Genomic DNA, 18,207 nt, shown 5'->3' with positions numbered 1-18,207 from the left:
GTTGCTGCCCCTGAATTGGTAATTTTAAGGAAATTTTGCTGTTTTTATACGACTGCAAAAATTGAAAGTTTTTTGGTCGTATATTGGTATGATGTTGGCGTCGTCGTCTGCGTCGTCGGCGTCGTCTGAATACTTTTAGTTTTCGCACTCTAACTTTAGTAAAAGTGAATAGAAATCTATGAAATTTTAACACAAGGTTTATGACCACAAAAGGAAGGTTGGGATTGATTTTGGGAGTTTTGGTCCCAGTATTTTAGGAATTAGGGGCCAAAAAGGGCCCAAATAAGCATTTTTTTGGTTTTCGCACTATAACTTTAGTTTAAGTAAATAGAAATCTATGAAATTTTAACAAAAGGGTTTATGACCACAAAAGGAAGGTTGGGATTGATTTTGGGATGTTTGGTTCCAACAGTTTAGGAATTAGGGGCCCAAATAAGCATTAGTCTTGGTTTTCGCACAATAACTTTAGTATAAGTAAATAGAAATCAATGAAATGTAAACACAAGGTTTATGACCACAAAAGGAAGGTTGGATTGATTTTGGGAGTTGAGGTCCCAACAGTTTAGGAATTAGGGGCCAAAAAGGGGCCCAAATAAGCATTATTCTTGGTTTTCGCACCATAACTTTAGTATAAGTATATAGAAATCTATGAAATTTAAACACAAGGTTTATGACCATGAAAGGAAGGTTGGGTTTGATTTTGGGAGTTTTGGTCCCAACAGTTTAGGAATAAGGGGCCCAAAGGGTCCAAAATTGAACTTTGTTTGATTTTATCAAAAATTGAATAATTGGGGTTCTTTGATATGCCGAATCTAACTGTGTATGTAGATTCTTAAGTTTTGGTCCCGTTTTCAAATTGGTCTACATTAAGGTCCAAAGGGTCCAAAATTAAGCTTAGTTTGATTTTAACAAAAATTGAATCCTTGGGTTTCTTTGATATGCTGAATATAAAAATGTACTTAGATTTTTGATTATTGGTCCAGTTTTCAAGTTGGTCCAAATCGGGGTCCAAAATTAAACTTTGTTTGATTTCATCAAAAATTGAATAATTGGGGTTCTTTGATATGCCAAATCTAACTGTGTATGTAGATTCTTAATTTTTGGTCCCGTTTTCAAATTGGTCTACATTAAAGTCCAAAGGGTCCAAAATTAAACTAAGTTTGATTTTAACAAAAAATGAATTCTTGGGCTTTTTTGATATGCTGAATCTAAACATGTACTTAGATTTTTGATTATGGACCCAGTTTTCAAGTTGGTTCAAATCAGGATCCAAAGTTATTATATTAAGTATTGTGCAATAGCAAGAAATTTTCAATTGCACAGTATTCAGCAATAACAAGAAATCTTCAATTGCACAGTATTGTGCAATAGCAAGAAATTTTCAATTGCACAGTATTGCGCAATAGCAAGAAATCTTCAATTGCACAGTATTGTGCAATAGCAAATATTTTCAATTGCACAGTATTGCACAATAGCAAGAAATATCTAATTGCACAATATTGTGCAATAGCAAGAAATTTTCAATTGGAGTTATCTTTCTTTGTTCAGAATAGTTGTTGAATCAACTTAAATCATTGTTTTATACAATATACAATGTATATTCACTTTTACTACCAACCAATCTTTACCATACAGTGATAACAAGCACTTTATTTTACATTTTAATATTTTATGATGTATTTAAGAGTAGTTATTGTTGCAAACTCCATTAGAAATTTGAATTGATATCAGTTTTGGAAAAAGGGAAAGGGGGATGTGAAAAAAAAAATGGGGGGGGGAGGGGGGGGGGGGGGGGGTTAAATTTTTCTCATTTCAGATTTCATAAATAAAAAGAAAATTTCTTCAAACATTTTTTTGAGAGGATTAATATTCAACAGCATAGTGATTTGCTCAAAGGCAAAAAAAAAATTTTAAGTTCATTAGACCACATTCATTCTGTGTCAGAAACCTATTCTGTGTCAACTATTTAATTTTAGATTTAAATAAGTTTGAAGAGAAATCTTTAATTGATTTGTAAAATCTTGACATTTGTTTTGTGTAAAAAACCCATATAATGTCAAAAATTTGATCACAATCCAAATTCAGAGCTGTATCACGCTTGAATGTTTTGTCCATACTTGCCCCAACTGTTCAGGGTTCGACCTCTGCGGTCGTATAAAGCTGCGCCCTGCGGAGCACCTGGTTGGTTATTATCTTGAATATCATTATAGATAGAGATAAACTGTAAACAGCAATAATGTTCAGCAAAGTAAGATTTACAAATAAGTCAATATGACTGAAATGGTCAGTTGACCCCTTTAGGAGTTATCGCCCTTTATAGTCAATTTTTAACCATTTTTGATAAATCTTAGTAATCTTTTACAAAAGTCTTCTCTTCTGAAACTACTGGGCCAAATTCAACCAAACTTGGCAATAATCATCTTTGGGGTATCTAGTTAACAAAATGTGTCCGGTGACCCGGCCATCCAACCAAGATGGCCACCACGGCTAAAAATAGAACATAGGGGTAAAATGCAGTTTTTGGCTTATAACTCAAAAACCAAAGCATTTAGAGCAAATCTAACGGAATTTAATTGTTGATCAGGTCAAGATCTATCTGCCCTGAAATTTTCAGATGGATCGGACAACTGGTTGTTGGGTTGCTGCCCCTGAATTGGTAATTTTAAGGAAATTTTGCAGTTTTTGGTTATTATCTTGAATACTATTATAGATAGAGATAAACTGTAAACAGCAATAATGTTCAGCAAAGTAAGATCTACAAATAAGTCAACATGACCAAAATTGTCAGAGAACTCCTTAAGGAGTTATTGTCCTTTATAGTCAATATTGAACAACTTTTCGTCATTTTTGTAATTTGTACAAAAATCTTCTTTTCTAAAACTATGGTCCAAATTTAACCAAACTTGGCCACAATCATTACTAGGGTATCTATTTTAAATAAGTGTCTAATGACCCTGCATGTCAACCAAGATGGCCGACATCAGTAAATACAGTAACAGGTGAGCGACACAGGCTCTTGAGAGCCTCTAGTTGAATATGGGCCCAGTTTTCAAGTTGGTCCAAATCGGGGTCTAAAATTAAACTTTGTTTGAATTCAACAAAAATTGAATGTATGGGGTTCTTCAATATACTGAATCTAACTAACCATGTATTTAGGTTTTTAATATTTGGGCCCGGTTATCAAATTGGTCCACATTGAGGTCTAAAGGGTCTAAAATTGAACATTATGTGATTTCATCAAAAATTGAATTCTTGGGGTTCTATGATATGCTGAATCTAAACATGTATTTAGATTTTGGATATTGGACCATAATAGGTAAATGTCCAATTTAAATTTTTAAGTTTTTAAGTTTAAGTTCTTAGACCACATTCATTCTGTGTCAGAAACCTATGTTGTGTCAACTATTTAATCACAATCCAAATTCAGAGCTGTATCAAGCTTAAATGTTGTGTCCATACTTGCCCCAATTGTTCAGCGTTCGACATCTGCGGTTGTATAAAGCTGCACCCTGCGGAGCATCTGGTTGAGTATTGTACTCAGCATTAAAATCTACTCTACTGGTATATCCCAGAAATAATTTTATCTTACTGTTCTTTATGAGTATTGAACCCAAAATTAGACTCAAAAAGAGCAGTTAACTCAGCTTGTTTATCAGAGAAATACTATGAACTTAGCATTCTTGATGAGTATTGAAATCACCACAGGACTCAAGTAAAGCAAATAACGTAGATGATTTTATAAAGTCATACTTTGATTGAATTTTCTTAGTAATAAACTCAATGTAGAGCATAAATTTTATGGAAAAAAAGGTTGATTCCATCTTGAGACAACACTTTGTACGCACTTTTAGTGAGCAGTTCTTATTGAGTATAGCCCTCAATACATGTAGAACAAGTAACTCTGCTTCTTTTCTAACTATTCCAGATTAGTAACAAACTTAAGACATGAATAGCAAATAAATTTCCTGGATTAGCAAAGAGAGATTCTTTGATCTAATTTTTATACTACTGCCATAGGGAAATGGAGGAGTGTCAGGCTCTTAATTTAAGTTTGATTCATTGAAATTTATACACTATGCTGAGAACCACAACATGCAGACAGAGTTCAAATTTGGGCAGTGCAACATTTACTGTTCTATAGTTATGCACATCTTTGACCTTGAAAAATTGTAAAGCTTGAGCAGGGCCAATCTTCTTGTCATCAGACACATTCTTCACAGGATTTCTCAACTTACAGTATATATACTTGATGCATGAACCTAAGATAGGAAGTATGTTACATGATTGAGAATACAAATACACGATATATGTTTGATATTACAGTTCCACCAAAAGTGAATGGTTCTGATTCTATACAGAAGCAGGAAGTAACAATAAATCATCAACACGTCCTGGATTGTCCTGCAAGTGGTATCCCACCTCCAAAAATAACATGGAAATATCGTGGGGATGTTATACCAGAATATGGTTCTCCATCTCACAGGATCTTGAATAATGGGAGACAACTTTTGTTTATTAATACACAGTTGTATGATGCAGGATTCTATAGTTGTATAATCAGTAATGTAGCAGGAAACACTAGTCTGGACTTCCAGGTTGAAGTTCAAGGTTTGTAGCAGATATATTGTCAGTAATGTTGAAGGGAACATAAGTCTTGATGTTAAAGTGGTTGTAAATATAAAAATAAGGTGATAGGGTACTATTATAAGGACACAACTTTTGACCAGATCTGTAATGATTAAGATATAAGCAATTATAGGTTACTGTACGGCATTCGCCAATGAGAAAAACTCAAACTTATAGTACTGCTATAAAAGGCCACAACATGCAAATATAAAAACAAATTAAAGGAAAAAACATATATGACAGACATGAAATAACAACAACCACTGACTTACAGGATCCTGAATTTAGACATGTATATAAAGAACAGTGGGTGTTTTAAACATGTTTGTGTGGGTTCAACTCTTGCCTAGTCTGGGACAGTAGTGTAACAGTACAACGTAAGAAAAACGTAAAAGTCAGTTGCAAATGGTTAATTCAATAGATATATAATTTTTTTTAAAAACTAGTAAAGAAAAACAATAAACAGAAGCAAAGTTTTTTCAATATGTACTTTTAGTATTACTGTTGGAAACAGATCATCATTTTCAGGTGGAACCTCATTCTCAAAGATATAGATTCAGTTATGTTGAAGAAAAAAAAAGTCTACTTCTAGATAAAAGTTCAAAATCTGATGTTAATTAAAAGGAATAAGAGGCATATTTCCATCTCGGGCATTTTCTTTACTCATTTTGATGTAGCTCAGTCAACGTTTCTGTGATTGAATCCGCTTGGTGCAAATAATAAAATGTATCAGATATTTATGTAATTTTTCAGTGCCACCTACCATTAGAGAAGGACAAAGACATGTTGCCAGTGTTGTTAACACAAGAGTAAGGTTGCCTTGTGAATCAGATGGCCTGCCCAAACCAATTATTACATGGGAAAAGAACGGTCAACCATTCCCCACTACTGGATTACGTCATACCATGCAGGAACAAGGAACCATAGAATTTGTATCAGTCCAATTAGAGGACGCTGGAGATTATACTTGTCAAGCTTCTAACCCAGCAGGGAATGCTACAAGACATGTTAGTCTGGCTGTACAGGGTAAGCTATCAATATAAAAAAGGAAGATGTGGTATGGTTGCCTATGAGACAACACTCTACAAGAGACCAAATGACACATTTATTTAAAACAACTATATGTCACTGTACTGCCTTCAACAACAAGCAAAGTCCATACTGCATAGTCAGCTATAAAAGGCCCTGAAATGACAAATGTAAAACAATTCAAACGAGAAAACTAATGACCAAACATGTCCAAAAAATCAACAAGAAAACAAACATGTAGCACATCAACAAACAACAACCACTGAATTATACAGGCTCCTGACTTAGGACAGGCACTTACATACACAATGTGGCAGACTTAAACATGTTATAAATGCCAACTAGTAACACTTTTTAAGTTCTTATTCAACTTGTTAATGTTTTGGCTTATGTTCCCCATGCGAAAAAAGGAATGTTAATGTATAAATGTAGTTTCTGCTTCAAGAAAATTGTAAACACTGAATGCTGCCATATTTAACACCTTAGAACTAAGAATAGTACAAGTGCTCTTATAGATCGATGTAATCATAATTGGAGTGACTTTTATCTGTCACTAAATGATACTATATAGATATAGGAAGATGTGGTGTGAGTGCCAATGAGACAACTCTCCGTCCAAATAACAATTTAAAAAGGTAAACCATTATAGGTCAATGTACGGCCTTCAACACGGAGCCTTGGCTCACACCAAACAACAAGCTATAAAGGGCCCCAAAATTACTAGTGTAAAACCATTCAAACGGGAAAACCAACGGTCTAATCTATATAAAATATGCCTGTATTCACAAATTTAAAATCTGTCTTAATCTGTCATTTGTGAAGCGGAAGAGCCAAATTGTAACTCTAGCCAAAAGATTGAAATAGAATAATAGAAATAGTTGATAGTCCTCCAATTTTTACCAATTTCAAATAATTTTATATTAGACAAAGATTGGTCATTGATCTGTATGAATATATTAATGTTATATGAATAGTTTATTGAATTTGTTTATCTTCAGTAAAGCCAAAGATGAGAAATCAGGATCCTGTTGAATTGTCTGTTGTGGTTGGACAAAGTGTAGAACTACCTTGTGATGTAGAAGCCTACCCCCCACCAAGGATAATGTGGCAGAAAGGAGCTTCCATACTTGCAGAGTTTCCAGAGACTATCCAGTCATCTAATTCTAGTATGTTTATCTTTTGCTGTATGGTCTGGATAATTCAATATATTAGGACTATACACACATTACACATAGATGAATATGCTGTAACCTTGAGATCTACCTTCTGTCCTGTTACACTTTAATTATCAGACAACTTCTTACATGAGTTATTTCCTTAAATGACAAGTTTTACCAATTTTTGTTTGCATTTAATTAAATGCAATGTATCACAATTTGTACTCTTATTCCAGCCATACTGGATTGTATTTCATCAAAACTTCACATTATTTTGGTATTGATAAAATGAAATTCCCTTTCAATTAAAAAAAAAAAACCTGGTGTGTCTTCCCAGAGTGTCTTAAAAACAGTCAGATTTAAGTTAATTTTTTCACATGTTGTACTTCAGTTTTCTTGGATTAGTTTACTGAACAATTTACACTATTGTTGGAAATGGTAAACACAAGACACCATTTGATTTAAACAAAATTATTTCTTATATATCTTTCCAGAATCACAGAATTTTAACTGTCAGAAAATAAGAATATGATTAAAAGTATATTAAATGGATGCACTACACTTTCTTTCTGCTCAAATATTAAAAAAACACTTTTGGTTTCTTGTGAAGTCACTTTTGTGATAAAACAAATTTCAGGTTTTCAGAATAATCAGCATGGTATAACATAGTAAATTGACTCTAGCAATGTAAAATAAGCCATCTTGATGTTAAAATGACAAGGCTTTTCTACACATTAAACTTATACATGTATATGATTTTAGATTACCAGATAATAGATAATTCGACCTTGAGAATGTTGAAGACTGATGTCAGTGACTCAGGAATATACATATGTATAGCACGTAACAATGCTGGCACAGCTATTGGTCAAGTCAGGTTACAAATATCAGGTAGGAATATAAACAAAGGTTCAATGTGGGTGGATAAGGTAAAGATGTGTGAAAAAGACATAATTGCAGGGAAAAAAATATACAAAGGAAAACTTAATAATATTTTTCCTTGTAAATTCACCTTTATTCATAGCAAAATCCAAAATTATCAACTGATTTCAATTTTTAAGTTTAAAACTCATTAGGCTGTTTTGCTATAGTTAAAACGATAAGAACACCAGTGCCAACCTTGTATGAAATCTTAATCAATAAAAAGTTCTTTTCATTCAACAGTATGGCAAGAATTTTACATGTTACAAGATTTTAACAGTTGATCAAGTCTTAACATATATATCTATCAACTAGTTATGTGGTAATGCAAATTTAAGTACTGTTAATTTATTGAAATACAAATATTGTTTTTAAAAAAGACACAAAAGATCTCTTTGAGTATTTGTTGAATTTTCCATTAGTTTTATCTTAAAAGAAGTTTAATACATGCTTAGTAACTGATTACTATTTGCCTTTGATCTTTTTATTGCAAATTTTCCATATCTACATCAGTGATAGTGGATTTTCTCAGTGGAGTTAACAGAGAATATATAATCTATAAGCCTATGTCATTGACTTTTCTAGGAATATAGCCATAAACAGATTACAAATGGTCTACCTCAAAGATTTTTCTCTTCTGAAGAACCATAGATTATCTATAATTATCACATGTATCCACTATAAGTTTGTACCTTTGTGATATTTATTTCCCCATGGTTATCTTTCAGTGCCTCCAAAGATATCATCCAGTAGGAAAGTATTTACTGTAGCACAAGGACGAGATATTGTATTACTATGTAATAATATTGGTACTCCTGAACCAAAGATAACATGGGAAAAAGATGGTATTGAAATATCTAATGCTGATTACCATTATAGAGTGCTGAGATTAGGTCAACTAGCTATACCATATTCTAGGTAAGGTCATTAACATGGCAACCATCTCTGTCGTCTCATGGGAGAGTGGTCGATTCCCGTGTAGTCCTGTCAATTGAGCATAAATTTTACCCTAACCTTGAAATTATTGAAACAGAAGATTTTTAAGTTTTAATCTTTAGCATTATACCCTAAATATACACAGAAAAAAAGACCCATAAAATCTAAATGGAGGAAAACTGAAAACTCATGATTTAAAAATTGCTAAGGAGATTTGCATTGATATGGGAGATAACTCTGCAAAAAAGGCAGAAATATCAATAAAAATTGATACAAAATTTTAACTTTGCCGCTTCTATTCAACAGAATGTATTGATTTTTGATATTCAAGCCGTCTTTAGAATATAACAAGCAACTCTTAAAGGTGTTTTCATATCTTTTATCAAGCTACAACCTAGACTTCATAATTCATTTATCAGATTGTTCAGCATGTTAAGGTAAAGAATCTCAAATTGAATAAAACTAATTAAGCATAAATTCTTCTTTTTGTGGTTAAAAGTTTCTTTTAACAAGGTAGGTGCTGAACAAATATAATTTACAGATATAAACAATACCAAATATTCACATCATTTTTTTCAAAATGGTTACAAAATAAATTTACAATTCCTTTAATGAAAATTGTGCAATAAAAATTGAAATACCTATTACACTTCAGTTTTGTACATTACATGAGCAGAAGATTATATAATATAGTCAAATACAAACTTATAACCCCATCAAAGTATCATATTTTACATGAATTGTAAGAAAATCAACCAAAACTAAAAAAAAGACCCATTTTTTGTGAAGTTATCTCCCTTTCCAATGTTTATTTCTATGAGAAATGAAAAATGCAAAATTTGAGTGTTCCTCAAGTTAAGATTCTATGGGACTTTTTTTATGCCCAACCTACAATAGTAGAGGGGCATTATGTTTTCTGGTCTGTGTGTCCGTTCGTCCGTCTGTCCCGCTTCAGGTTAAAGTTTTTGTTCAAGGTAGTTTTTGATGAAGTTGAAGTCCAATCAACTTGAAACTTCATACACATGTGCCCTATGATATGATCTTTCTAATTTTAATGCAAAATTAGAGTTTTGAATCCAATTTCACGGTTCACTGAACATAGAAAATGATAGTGCAAATTTCAGGTTAAAGTTTTTGGTCAAGGTAATTTTTGATGAAGTTGAAACCCAATTAACTTGAAACTTAGTACACATGTGCCCTATGATATGATCTTTCTAATTTTAATGCCAAATTAGAGTTTTGATTCAAATTTCACGGTTCACTGAACATAGAAAATGATAGTGCAAAATTCAGGTTAAATATTTTGGTCAAGGTAGTTTTTGATGAAGTTGAAGTCCAATCAAGTTGAAACTTAGTATACATGTTCCTTATGATATGACATACATGTGATGGACTGTAAAATTCAGATCAGGAGATTTGGAAATTTTGGTCAGGAGATTGGACCTCAGATCAGGAGGTTTTTTATCGACATATTTTTCGTCGTAAAACTAACCGTATGATGTGTTTTTTTCTTCAATCTTCCTTGTGAATGGCATTAGTTAAAGTCTGCATATATTAAGGAATAATTGAGAAGAATCTTTTTTTCTTTTATTTTACATTGTTGATTGCTGATGAGATTATTTTTTTCTTTTGTTTTACATTGTTGATTGCTCATGAGAATCTTTTTTTCTTTTGTTTTACATTGTTGATTGCTGATGAGAATCTTTTTTTATTTGTTTTTCATTGGCATTGGCTTGAGATATAAGAGAGATTTATGCTATACATTTATTACATAATAAATAAATAATAAATTAACAAACATTGTTGAACTTTGTCAAATATTTCTGTTGTTTTGAAACTGGTGTCTTTGAAGATAACTGTCGTTTTGGCATTTTGAACACATATAATGGTGTACAAAATAATCAATTTGCTTATATAATTTTTCAGTCAGCTTGTGTAGCAAACAGCTCACATTGAGCTGAAACCATTCCTTTTTCCAGTATTTTCATCTCGAGATTTGCATATACAATAAGTGTTTTTCTCGGCATCAAAAAACTTCCGATAAATTTTTGGACAACAACATTCCATTTTCCATCAATGCCGGTATTTATCGGTATTTGCTTTTAATCATCCTTGGCGTGTGCCATAAACAGAAGCCACATCGAGTAATTGATATACAAACACCTTATGATTGTTCAATCAAACTATTATCACTTGTTAATTAGCCTTTAGCAAGAATTAAAATCTCCACATGTTGCGTAATCAGGTAATGTCAGTTACACCGGATACGTTCGATAAACCTCGTGTTTTTACGACTTAAAAAATCTTGGGTTTTTACGATCTCAATGATAAATTTTGTAAACAAAATAGTAAAAATGGCGACTGAAAATTTTCATTCATGAAATTTTTTCTACACGGGATTTTTTTCTCTTCGACGGGAGGACGGGAGGGGACCCCAGAAAACGGGAGTTTTGTACTCCCGTCGGGAGGTTCACATGTATGATATGATCTTTCTAATTTAAATGCCAATTTAGAGTTTTTATCCCAATTTCACGGTCCACTGAACATCGAAAATGATATTCCTGAAACAATCTAATAACTATTCAACAGCGATTCTGCAGCTTTTGCTAATCTAACAGAAAATGATTGTTTGTGTACACCAATTTTAAGCATACTTGTTTCCGGTAAAAAAATGACATTATTTCTTGTCATCGGTACAGTAGATTTTTTTTAAAGGACATTATCTCCCACTTTCGCACATTTTCTTCTCTGGAGGAATCTGCTCTTTTCAGTCCTATAAGACTAAATAATTGGCATATTGCCCTTTTAATATACCTAAGTAATTTCTAATACATATAATGAATCGCTGTTGAATAGTGATTAGATTGTTTCAGGACAGAAAAGAGCATGAATAAGGTTGTGGCAGTAGCCAAACATCATCTATGTCATATATCAGCAAAAACTGAAATTCAGAAAATAACAATATTTCATACCAAGGAAACTTTTGAGCAGTGCATATCATTTTAAATGCGATGACTCTTTAAAAGAATACTATTTAATAAAAATGTAGAAAGTCTTATAACAACAACACTTTAGGGACTGCTGCAGAAATTTATTGATCGACATGTTTCAGGGCCTAGGGCACCGTCATCAGGATAAAAACAATACATAAAATCATGCTGAAGTACAAAATCGGGTTGTTAAAATTTAAACGTCACAATGTTACAATGGTAAGTAACGTTATTAATAGCAACTGAAAGTGAAAGTGAAAGTTAATTGTAAGTATGTAAATAAACTAAAAAAAGAAATTAAATTAAAATAAAATGTTTTTGTTGTGAAAATGTTTGTTAAAATTATTCTGCCAACATGTGTTTGTCCTCCTGCATCGTGGAAAGAATAATACAATAAGTTGTCAGGCTGTGTATAGACTGTATAGGTTGTGTGGTCTGAATGTTCAATTAACTTTCTTCCCCAAAATAGACGACATTTTATCAGCAATTCAGTACCATTTCCACTGGCTTCCCTTGGCCAGAGGTACTGCTTCCAATCGCGTCAGGAATGCTGTAAAATGTTTCGGTCGCCGAGAGTAAAGGACAAAGTATAAATATCACTAGTCTATGTTGAATTTTAACTATGTGTTTTTTCATCAAACTATCGGGAATGGCCAGTAATCTGTAAAAGTGGTTGTATCTCGAGGGTTGTATGTTTGATTAACATATTTTCGGGAGCATCAGATTGAATTTGTAGAATACGAAATCGGGTGCATTTAATTTCAAATGAATTCTGTAAGAGAGAAATAATTTCCTATCACTGTTCTTTTTCTCCTTAAGGCTCGTTTAGGGTTAAGATGGTCCGTTATTATCTATTTCTTTTCTTGTGGTTGATGACAGCATTCTCGGAAGGTTCCTGTGGGTGCCTCAACAAAATAGAACTTTGTTTACTCTGTGCAGATGGCTAGTATGATTAGCGCTGGTTAATAAAAACATACAAGAAATTACAGAAAAATGACTTAAATAATGTAATATCACTCAGTCACCATCGAAACCAATATAATTACACAGAGGGAAGTCAATATGAAGTGGGATGAAAGACATAACAAGACAAGAGAAGAAGATATTGGTATCTTTTGTCCCTCTCTCTTCAAAACATATAAAATCAGTTGCCATATTGGCAATAATACCACATCTCCTTCTTTGTATACTGATATATCCATCTTAAATGTGAAATAAATAAATCATTCATAAACAAGTTTTGAAGCTATAAATCTGAAACCGTGCAAGTTGCACCAAAGCATCAAAAAGTTGCGAACTTTCAATTTTTATCTATATTGAAAAACCACAAATTTCATATTTGCATGAAGTTTAAGTAGACCTCCAAATAGCTTTTGGGATTGTACTGTTGGCTTGCTGTCTCATTAAAGTTTATCCCAATGCTCATATTTGAAATACATAAAGAAAAATTAGATTTATTTCAATTTCAAGTTAAAAGTTTATTAAAATGATGACTCTCATTCTTTTTTCACTGTTGTTTCTTCTACTTCTACATCTGAAAAAAAATATTTATATAAAGCATAGTATTACTTACAAATAATTGAAAAATCAAATAGCATCATCATATTTTCTTAATTCTTGTGCGTTTTGTACAGCGGCTGGTATTAAATCTAGACAGAAATTATATTAATTCTATCTCAAGATGTATAGCATAAGTAATAAAAAAAATAAAATCTAAAAGCCTGCATTTACTTGTTATAACATATTAAAACTTGGCCTTTGTTTTCACTTGCTGAGAGCTATATATTTGTTGGATTGCTGTTCATGTCTAATTAACATACTACCATTATCTACTGGCTTATTGATAAATTATAGTGTATCATTATACATTAAATGAACTATGTTTTGTCTGTTGCAGTATCTTTGTTTATTTGGTCATTATTTTTAATTGAGTTGTTTTTGTGGTCTCTTTTTTAAAGTGCACATGATTTTAAAAAAAATGTTCTTTAATCTTAGCCATTCATCTAATATAAGGACAAACAAATACTTGTTCATATTATCAAAAAGGAGAGCACTTCATGAAATCGAATTTATAAACAAATACAGCTGTGTTAAATCTGAGTCTAATGATACTGTTTTATTGAAGCAAAAAGAAATGCCTTCAAAATATTTTTTTCATTTTTTATATTTTTTGTTGGTAGTTCTATCTGAATTATATAGCAAAACAATTAAGGTGGAATATTTAACTGCAGTGTGTTGTAATCTGAGGTTGTAGTGTCTCCAACAATCATTGCCTCAACTCTGGTGATTCTCGTAAAAATAACACACATCCCCCGAGTTTAAAAACAGTAATGTGAAAGTTATAAAAAAAGAAACAGACTATAGGTTCTAGTGATATAAATAGACAGTCTGACAAACAACTCAGGTCTCCGTTTCAATCAGATATTACATAGAGTATGCTGTTTTTATTTGGCGTAGATGTTTCTTTATTACTTTTAACAATCCAAAGTAATAAATATCATACGTACACGTCTTCTTTGGTGCCGGGCTGCCATACTTTTTGCGATGTTTGTTTACATTTTGGGCAACACAAATGCCTTTCATTTTCATGGAATTACACAAATCATGAGGAAACGTTACAAAGTATCTCACAATGTTGTCGACTTATTCCGTAAAAAGTATCAACATCTATAGTTTGCCTGGTTTGCGCTATGCATTAGAAAGCCAGATCAAGCTAAAATTTTGAGATCATTTCAACGAAGTTCTCAAGTATGTTCTCTGAAAAGCTCCAATTTATTTAAGTACGTTTTCAAGAAAGATAAAAGTTTACATTATAAACGTACAAGGCTGATGTATTACCTACCGAACGATCGGAGCATCTGACAGGACAATCTCTGAAACTTTTCATTCACAATGAGTCTTCTGCTATAAATATCCGTTGTTTATAGATGGCGTGCCAACTTAATAAGATAAAGTCTGTTCCGATAAAATAAACGAAAAGTGTAACGTCGTCTAAAAATTACCGTTTTGTTTGACAGGACGCAAAATTCATTTATTGTATGTCAATAAATAGAATACCATGTAAAAATTCTTTAAATATTCATTTATTTTTGCATCTAATTTATTTCTTTCTCAACCCAGTAATTCTATTTGCAATTGCGATAACAAGTGGCAATACAAAATTAAATATTGTATGACGGCAGATCATAAAATTACGACGTTACTTTAGCAGACAGAGTGCCTACGAGTGGGGCATCCTTGTACTATGGACACATTCTTGTTCTGTGTAAATTTGGGGCTTAATGCTATAGATTAGAACTAAAACATTTTCTGTTGCAATTAGTTTGAGGTTAAAAGTTAGTTTTACTGGACTAGTGGGGAGGTAGTGGCTTTGATCCTCAGACCAGTCAAACCAAAGACTAAAATTTGTATTTGCAGCTTCACGGTTTTATAAACAGTTGGAATTTTGGAGTTAAGAACAAAGCACAATGTCAGAATAATGTTTCCAGTTAGGATGACATGTCTTACCACAAACTGTTTCCTTGTGAACAAATATTACATTAAATATCCAGCTCAGTATGTTGATCTTATACAAAAGCAGGGTTCGTTTTCATATCTTATTGACATATTCTTGTTCTATATATACATACAGGGGCTACCATCACTGGTCAGATCATATTAACTACTGTCATGCCAGGTTATAATTTGTGCTGGTGACTGCTACCATTATAGAGTGCTAAGATCTCTGACTTTCCATGTAGAGTGTCCAGACAAGGATTACTAGCTATACCTATAACATATATTAAGGACATTTTAGAGGGCCAAGATCAGAATGACATCTTAAGGCCACACCAATTTGATTAATAGTTTTTTGGATTTTTCCGCTCCTGTTTAGGAGAAATTGACTTTTCAATAAAAAAAAATATTACCGCTTCCGCAAATTTTTGGGCCGCATGCCACTCCAAAATTAGTTTATCCTTGACATTTTTGTTTCTCATAGACGTTTTTCTTGTGCATATATTGCTCCGATTGATTTAAACGCACGTGTGTTAAATCACTTTGTTAATAAAAGGTCAAAAATCGGGATGACAACATGAAGCTGTGTCAGATCATTGCATAGGACAAGTAGTTATTAAACACACAGTTATTTGAAATGGATTTCATTTCACCTGTTCTAAAAGACAGAATAAAAAAATCTTTTGTTAGACGACCACGATCACAACAGTACTCGTTAGAACTGATCATTGTCATTCCCGATCATTGTTTCAACAGACATAGTCCGAGATTAATCTGATGTACAGCGGCTGTTTTGCCAGACAAGATATAGTGTTTTTGTCCAACGGCCCCAGCTTGTCAGGCAAAACAGCCGTTTGATGTCAGAGTAATCACGGACTACAACAGTCATATACCTGTCTTGGATGAAATTGATATTAAATTCACACGATTTAAAAAAAAATTACATATTAATCCAATTTTGTTGAAAACCCATTGTTAGTCTATTGACATGCACTAAGAACTCTTTTGTAATGGACAATTTAAGAGTTCCAATATTCATGACCAAAGTGGTGGTAGCCTGCAAATAATATAATAAGGCATGTATTATTGGTCCAACCACTTCCAGTTTGAGATACATTTCAGGTTACAAGGGCAAAAGGAAAATGTATTTTGTCAAATCAAAATAATGCATGTGAATATGGATTAAAGACTTAATGTACAATGTATTTTAAGGGAATGTTTCATTACACTGAGATCTACATGCATATATAGCAATATAACTATTTTACTCAAGATGTTGTTGACATATTCAACTTAGTCACTCATTATGTTGATTCTGTTATGGAGAAATAGTTCCAACTAGATGCCAAGCAGCCAATAAACAATCACTAGTATATATGAAAACAACTGTATCAAAGATATTGAATATTTTTCAAGGGCTTTTTTTATATATATATATATACATAGCTTAATTTTATTCCATACAATATATTTACCTAACTAACATAATTACTCCCGCTAAACTTTATCCGCTTTGCCTCCTTAATATATACACATGTGTGAATTTAAATAAAAATTCACGCAATTAAAGCTTATTTGACGAAAATAATCAAAATTGTACTAAACCAAAGCAAACCAGAAAGTTTGGTATTGTATAGACTGTACTACAGGCACAAACACATCAAATTATATGCGTAAGAGCATGTTTCTCCTCTTTTTTTCTTTGAAGTTACCCAGTTTTAACATGTACATAAATTTCTAAAATGCACGCTTAAAAAAAAAAATTATACCACTCGCTCCACTTGTAAAGCACCCCCCTCAACAAAACTCATTTTCAAGAATTTTTTACAATCAAAAAAATTTCGCTCGCTTGCACCATATATTTTGGAGCTTTTGTTCAAAGAACTATTAATCAAATTGATGTGGCCTAAATATCCTATTTTTGTGAAGCTTATAAATTTATGTATGCATTTGTTATCTAGTACATAGAAGGTTTCTGATGTAAGAGAGAAATTTATCAAACTAAAAAAAGGGTTAAATATAAAATACTATAAATTTGTTTTCAGACCAGAAGATGCTGGAACTTACACGTGTAAAGCTGTAAACAAAGCAGGGGAAGACAGTTTACAGATGAAGTTGGTAGTTCAAGGTACTCTTGTAAATTTACTTTTAAACATATATTAGGAAGTGTGCTGTATTTTGTCCATCAACAAAAACAGTGAGTCTTTACAATTTAAACATTTAAGGGTTTTAAACAATAATATTTAAACAAAGGAATTGGGTAAAGACTCAGCCAAAATAGATTCAATACAAGATGGATATTTACATTTAACATTCATTTATACATCATTTTGACTTCCACTGATTAAGGGGAGGCAATCCTTTTTCAATTTTCAATTGATTAAGATTATACATTTTATTTCGCAATAGATAACAGATTTGACTTCAGGAATTTTTAAGCTTAGTGTACCCTCAGCTGGTACATATACATAAGTAAATTTAATTTTAATATATCTTATTGGTAATCATAATACCACAGGTTATTTATATATGAAGTTATCTTTCTGACCTTTTGCTGCCTTCAGACATTGCTTTATCTTTAGGGTTTTACTAAGAACATTATAAATTTGGTTTCAGTACCTCCTATGATCAACAGAGACACCAGCCTTCTTACATCTACAGTTGGACAGTCATATAACATACCATGTGACACTAGCGGTATACCACCACCAGTAATAACATGGCTGAAGGATTCTAGACAGATTATCCCTGACAATAGAAAATACACAGTTGATATCAACGGAACACTTTCAATTAATGATCTAAGGGTAATTATATCCAAAAATATGTGTAAATGATTCAAAAATAAACTGGTAATTATGCATCGAAGAAAATACAAAATACACAGTAGATCTCAATCGATTGCTTGAAATCAAGTAGACAGATAATTTTTATCCCATACAAAATAGATACACAGTAGATTTCAATTAGACAGTTGTAGTTAACAGTGGACAAGTATTTATATTGCAGTTAAAAGAAATATCTTCTTCATCAAATTAAATGAGTAAAGCAGA

The 18,207-nt window shown here is 32.2% G+C and overlaps 1 protein-coding gene and 1 long non-coding RNA gene across 5 annotated transcripts in view; one reads left to right on the top strand and one right to left on the bottom strand.

Annotated features, from left to right (window-relative positions):
* Nucleotides 1-18,207, top strand: part of LOC143064640 (hemicentin-1-like) — a 125,670-nt gene that overhangs the window by 60,944 nt on the left and 46,519 nt on the right. For all 4 annotated transcript variants that reach the window (XR_012975291.1, XR_012975292.1, XM_076237620.1 and 1 more), the window contains exons 32-38: nt 4,324-4,608; nt 5,380-5,652; nt 6,654-6,821; nt 7,575-7,703; nt 8,462-8,651; nt 17,200-17,282; nt 17,771-17,961. Coding sequence is in view for 2 of the 4 variants with exons in the window: in XM_076237620.1 (XP_076093735.1) it covers nt 4,324-4,608; nt 5,380-5,652; nt 6,654-6,821; nt 7,575-7,703; nt 8,462-8,651; nt 17,200-17,282; nt 17,771-17,961 (1,319 nt within the window). In the remaining 2 variants the exon portion in view is untranslated. The remainder of the gene's footprint in view (nt 1-4,323; nt 4,609-5,379; nt 5,653-6,653; nt 6,822-7,574; nt 7,704-8,461; nt 8,652-17,199; nt 17,283-17,770; nt 17,962-18,207) is intronic.
* Nucleotides 13,098-14,577, bottom strand: LOC143064641 (uncharacterized). The gene is made up of 3 exons (XR_012975293.1): nt 14,502-14,577; nt 13,233-13,308; nt 13,098-13,193 (listed from the first exon to the last, which is right to left on the bottom strand). It is a non-coding gene; the product is annotated as an uncharacterized LOC143064641 (long non-coding RNA).

The sequence above is a fragment of the Mytilus galloprovincialis genome, chromosome 2 (genome assembly GCF_965363235.1).
Source record: "Mytilus galloprovincialis chromosome 2, xbMytGall1.hap1.1, whole genome shotgun sequence".
NCBI classification, from domain to species: domain Eukaryota; kingdom Metazoa; phylum Mollusca; class Bivalvia; order Mytilida; family Mytilidae; genus Mytilus; species Mytilus galloprovincialis.
The sequence above is the reverse complement of the archived record's forward strand: the minus strand, read 5'-3'. Positions and strand labels throughout refer to the sequence as shown.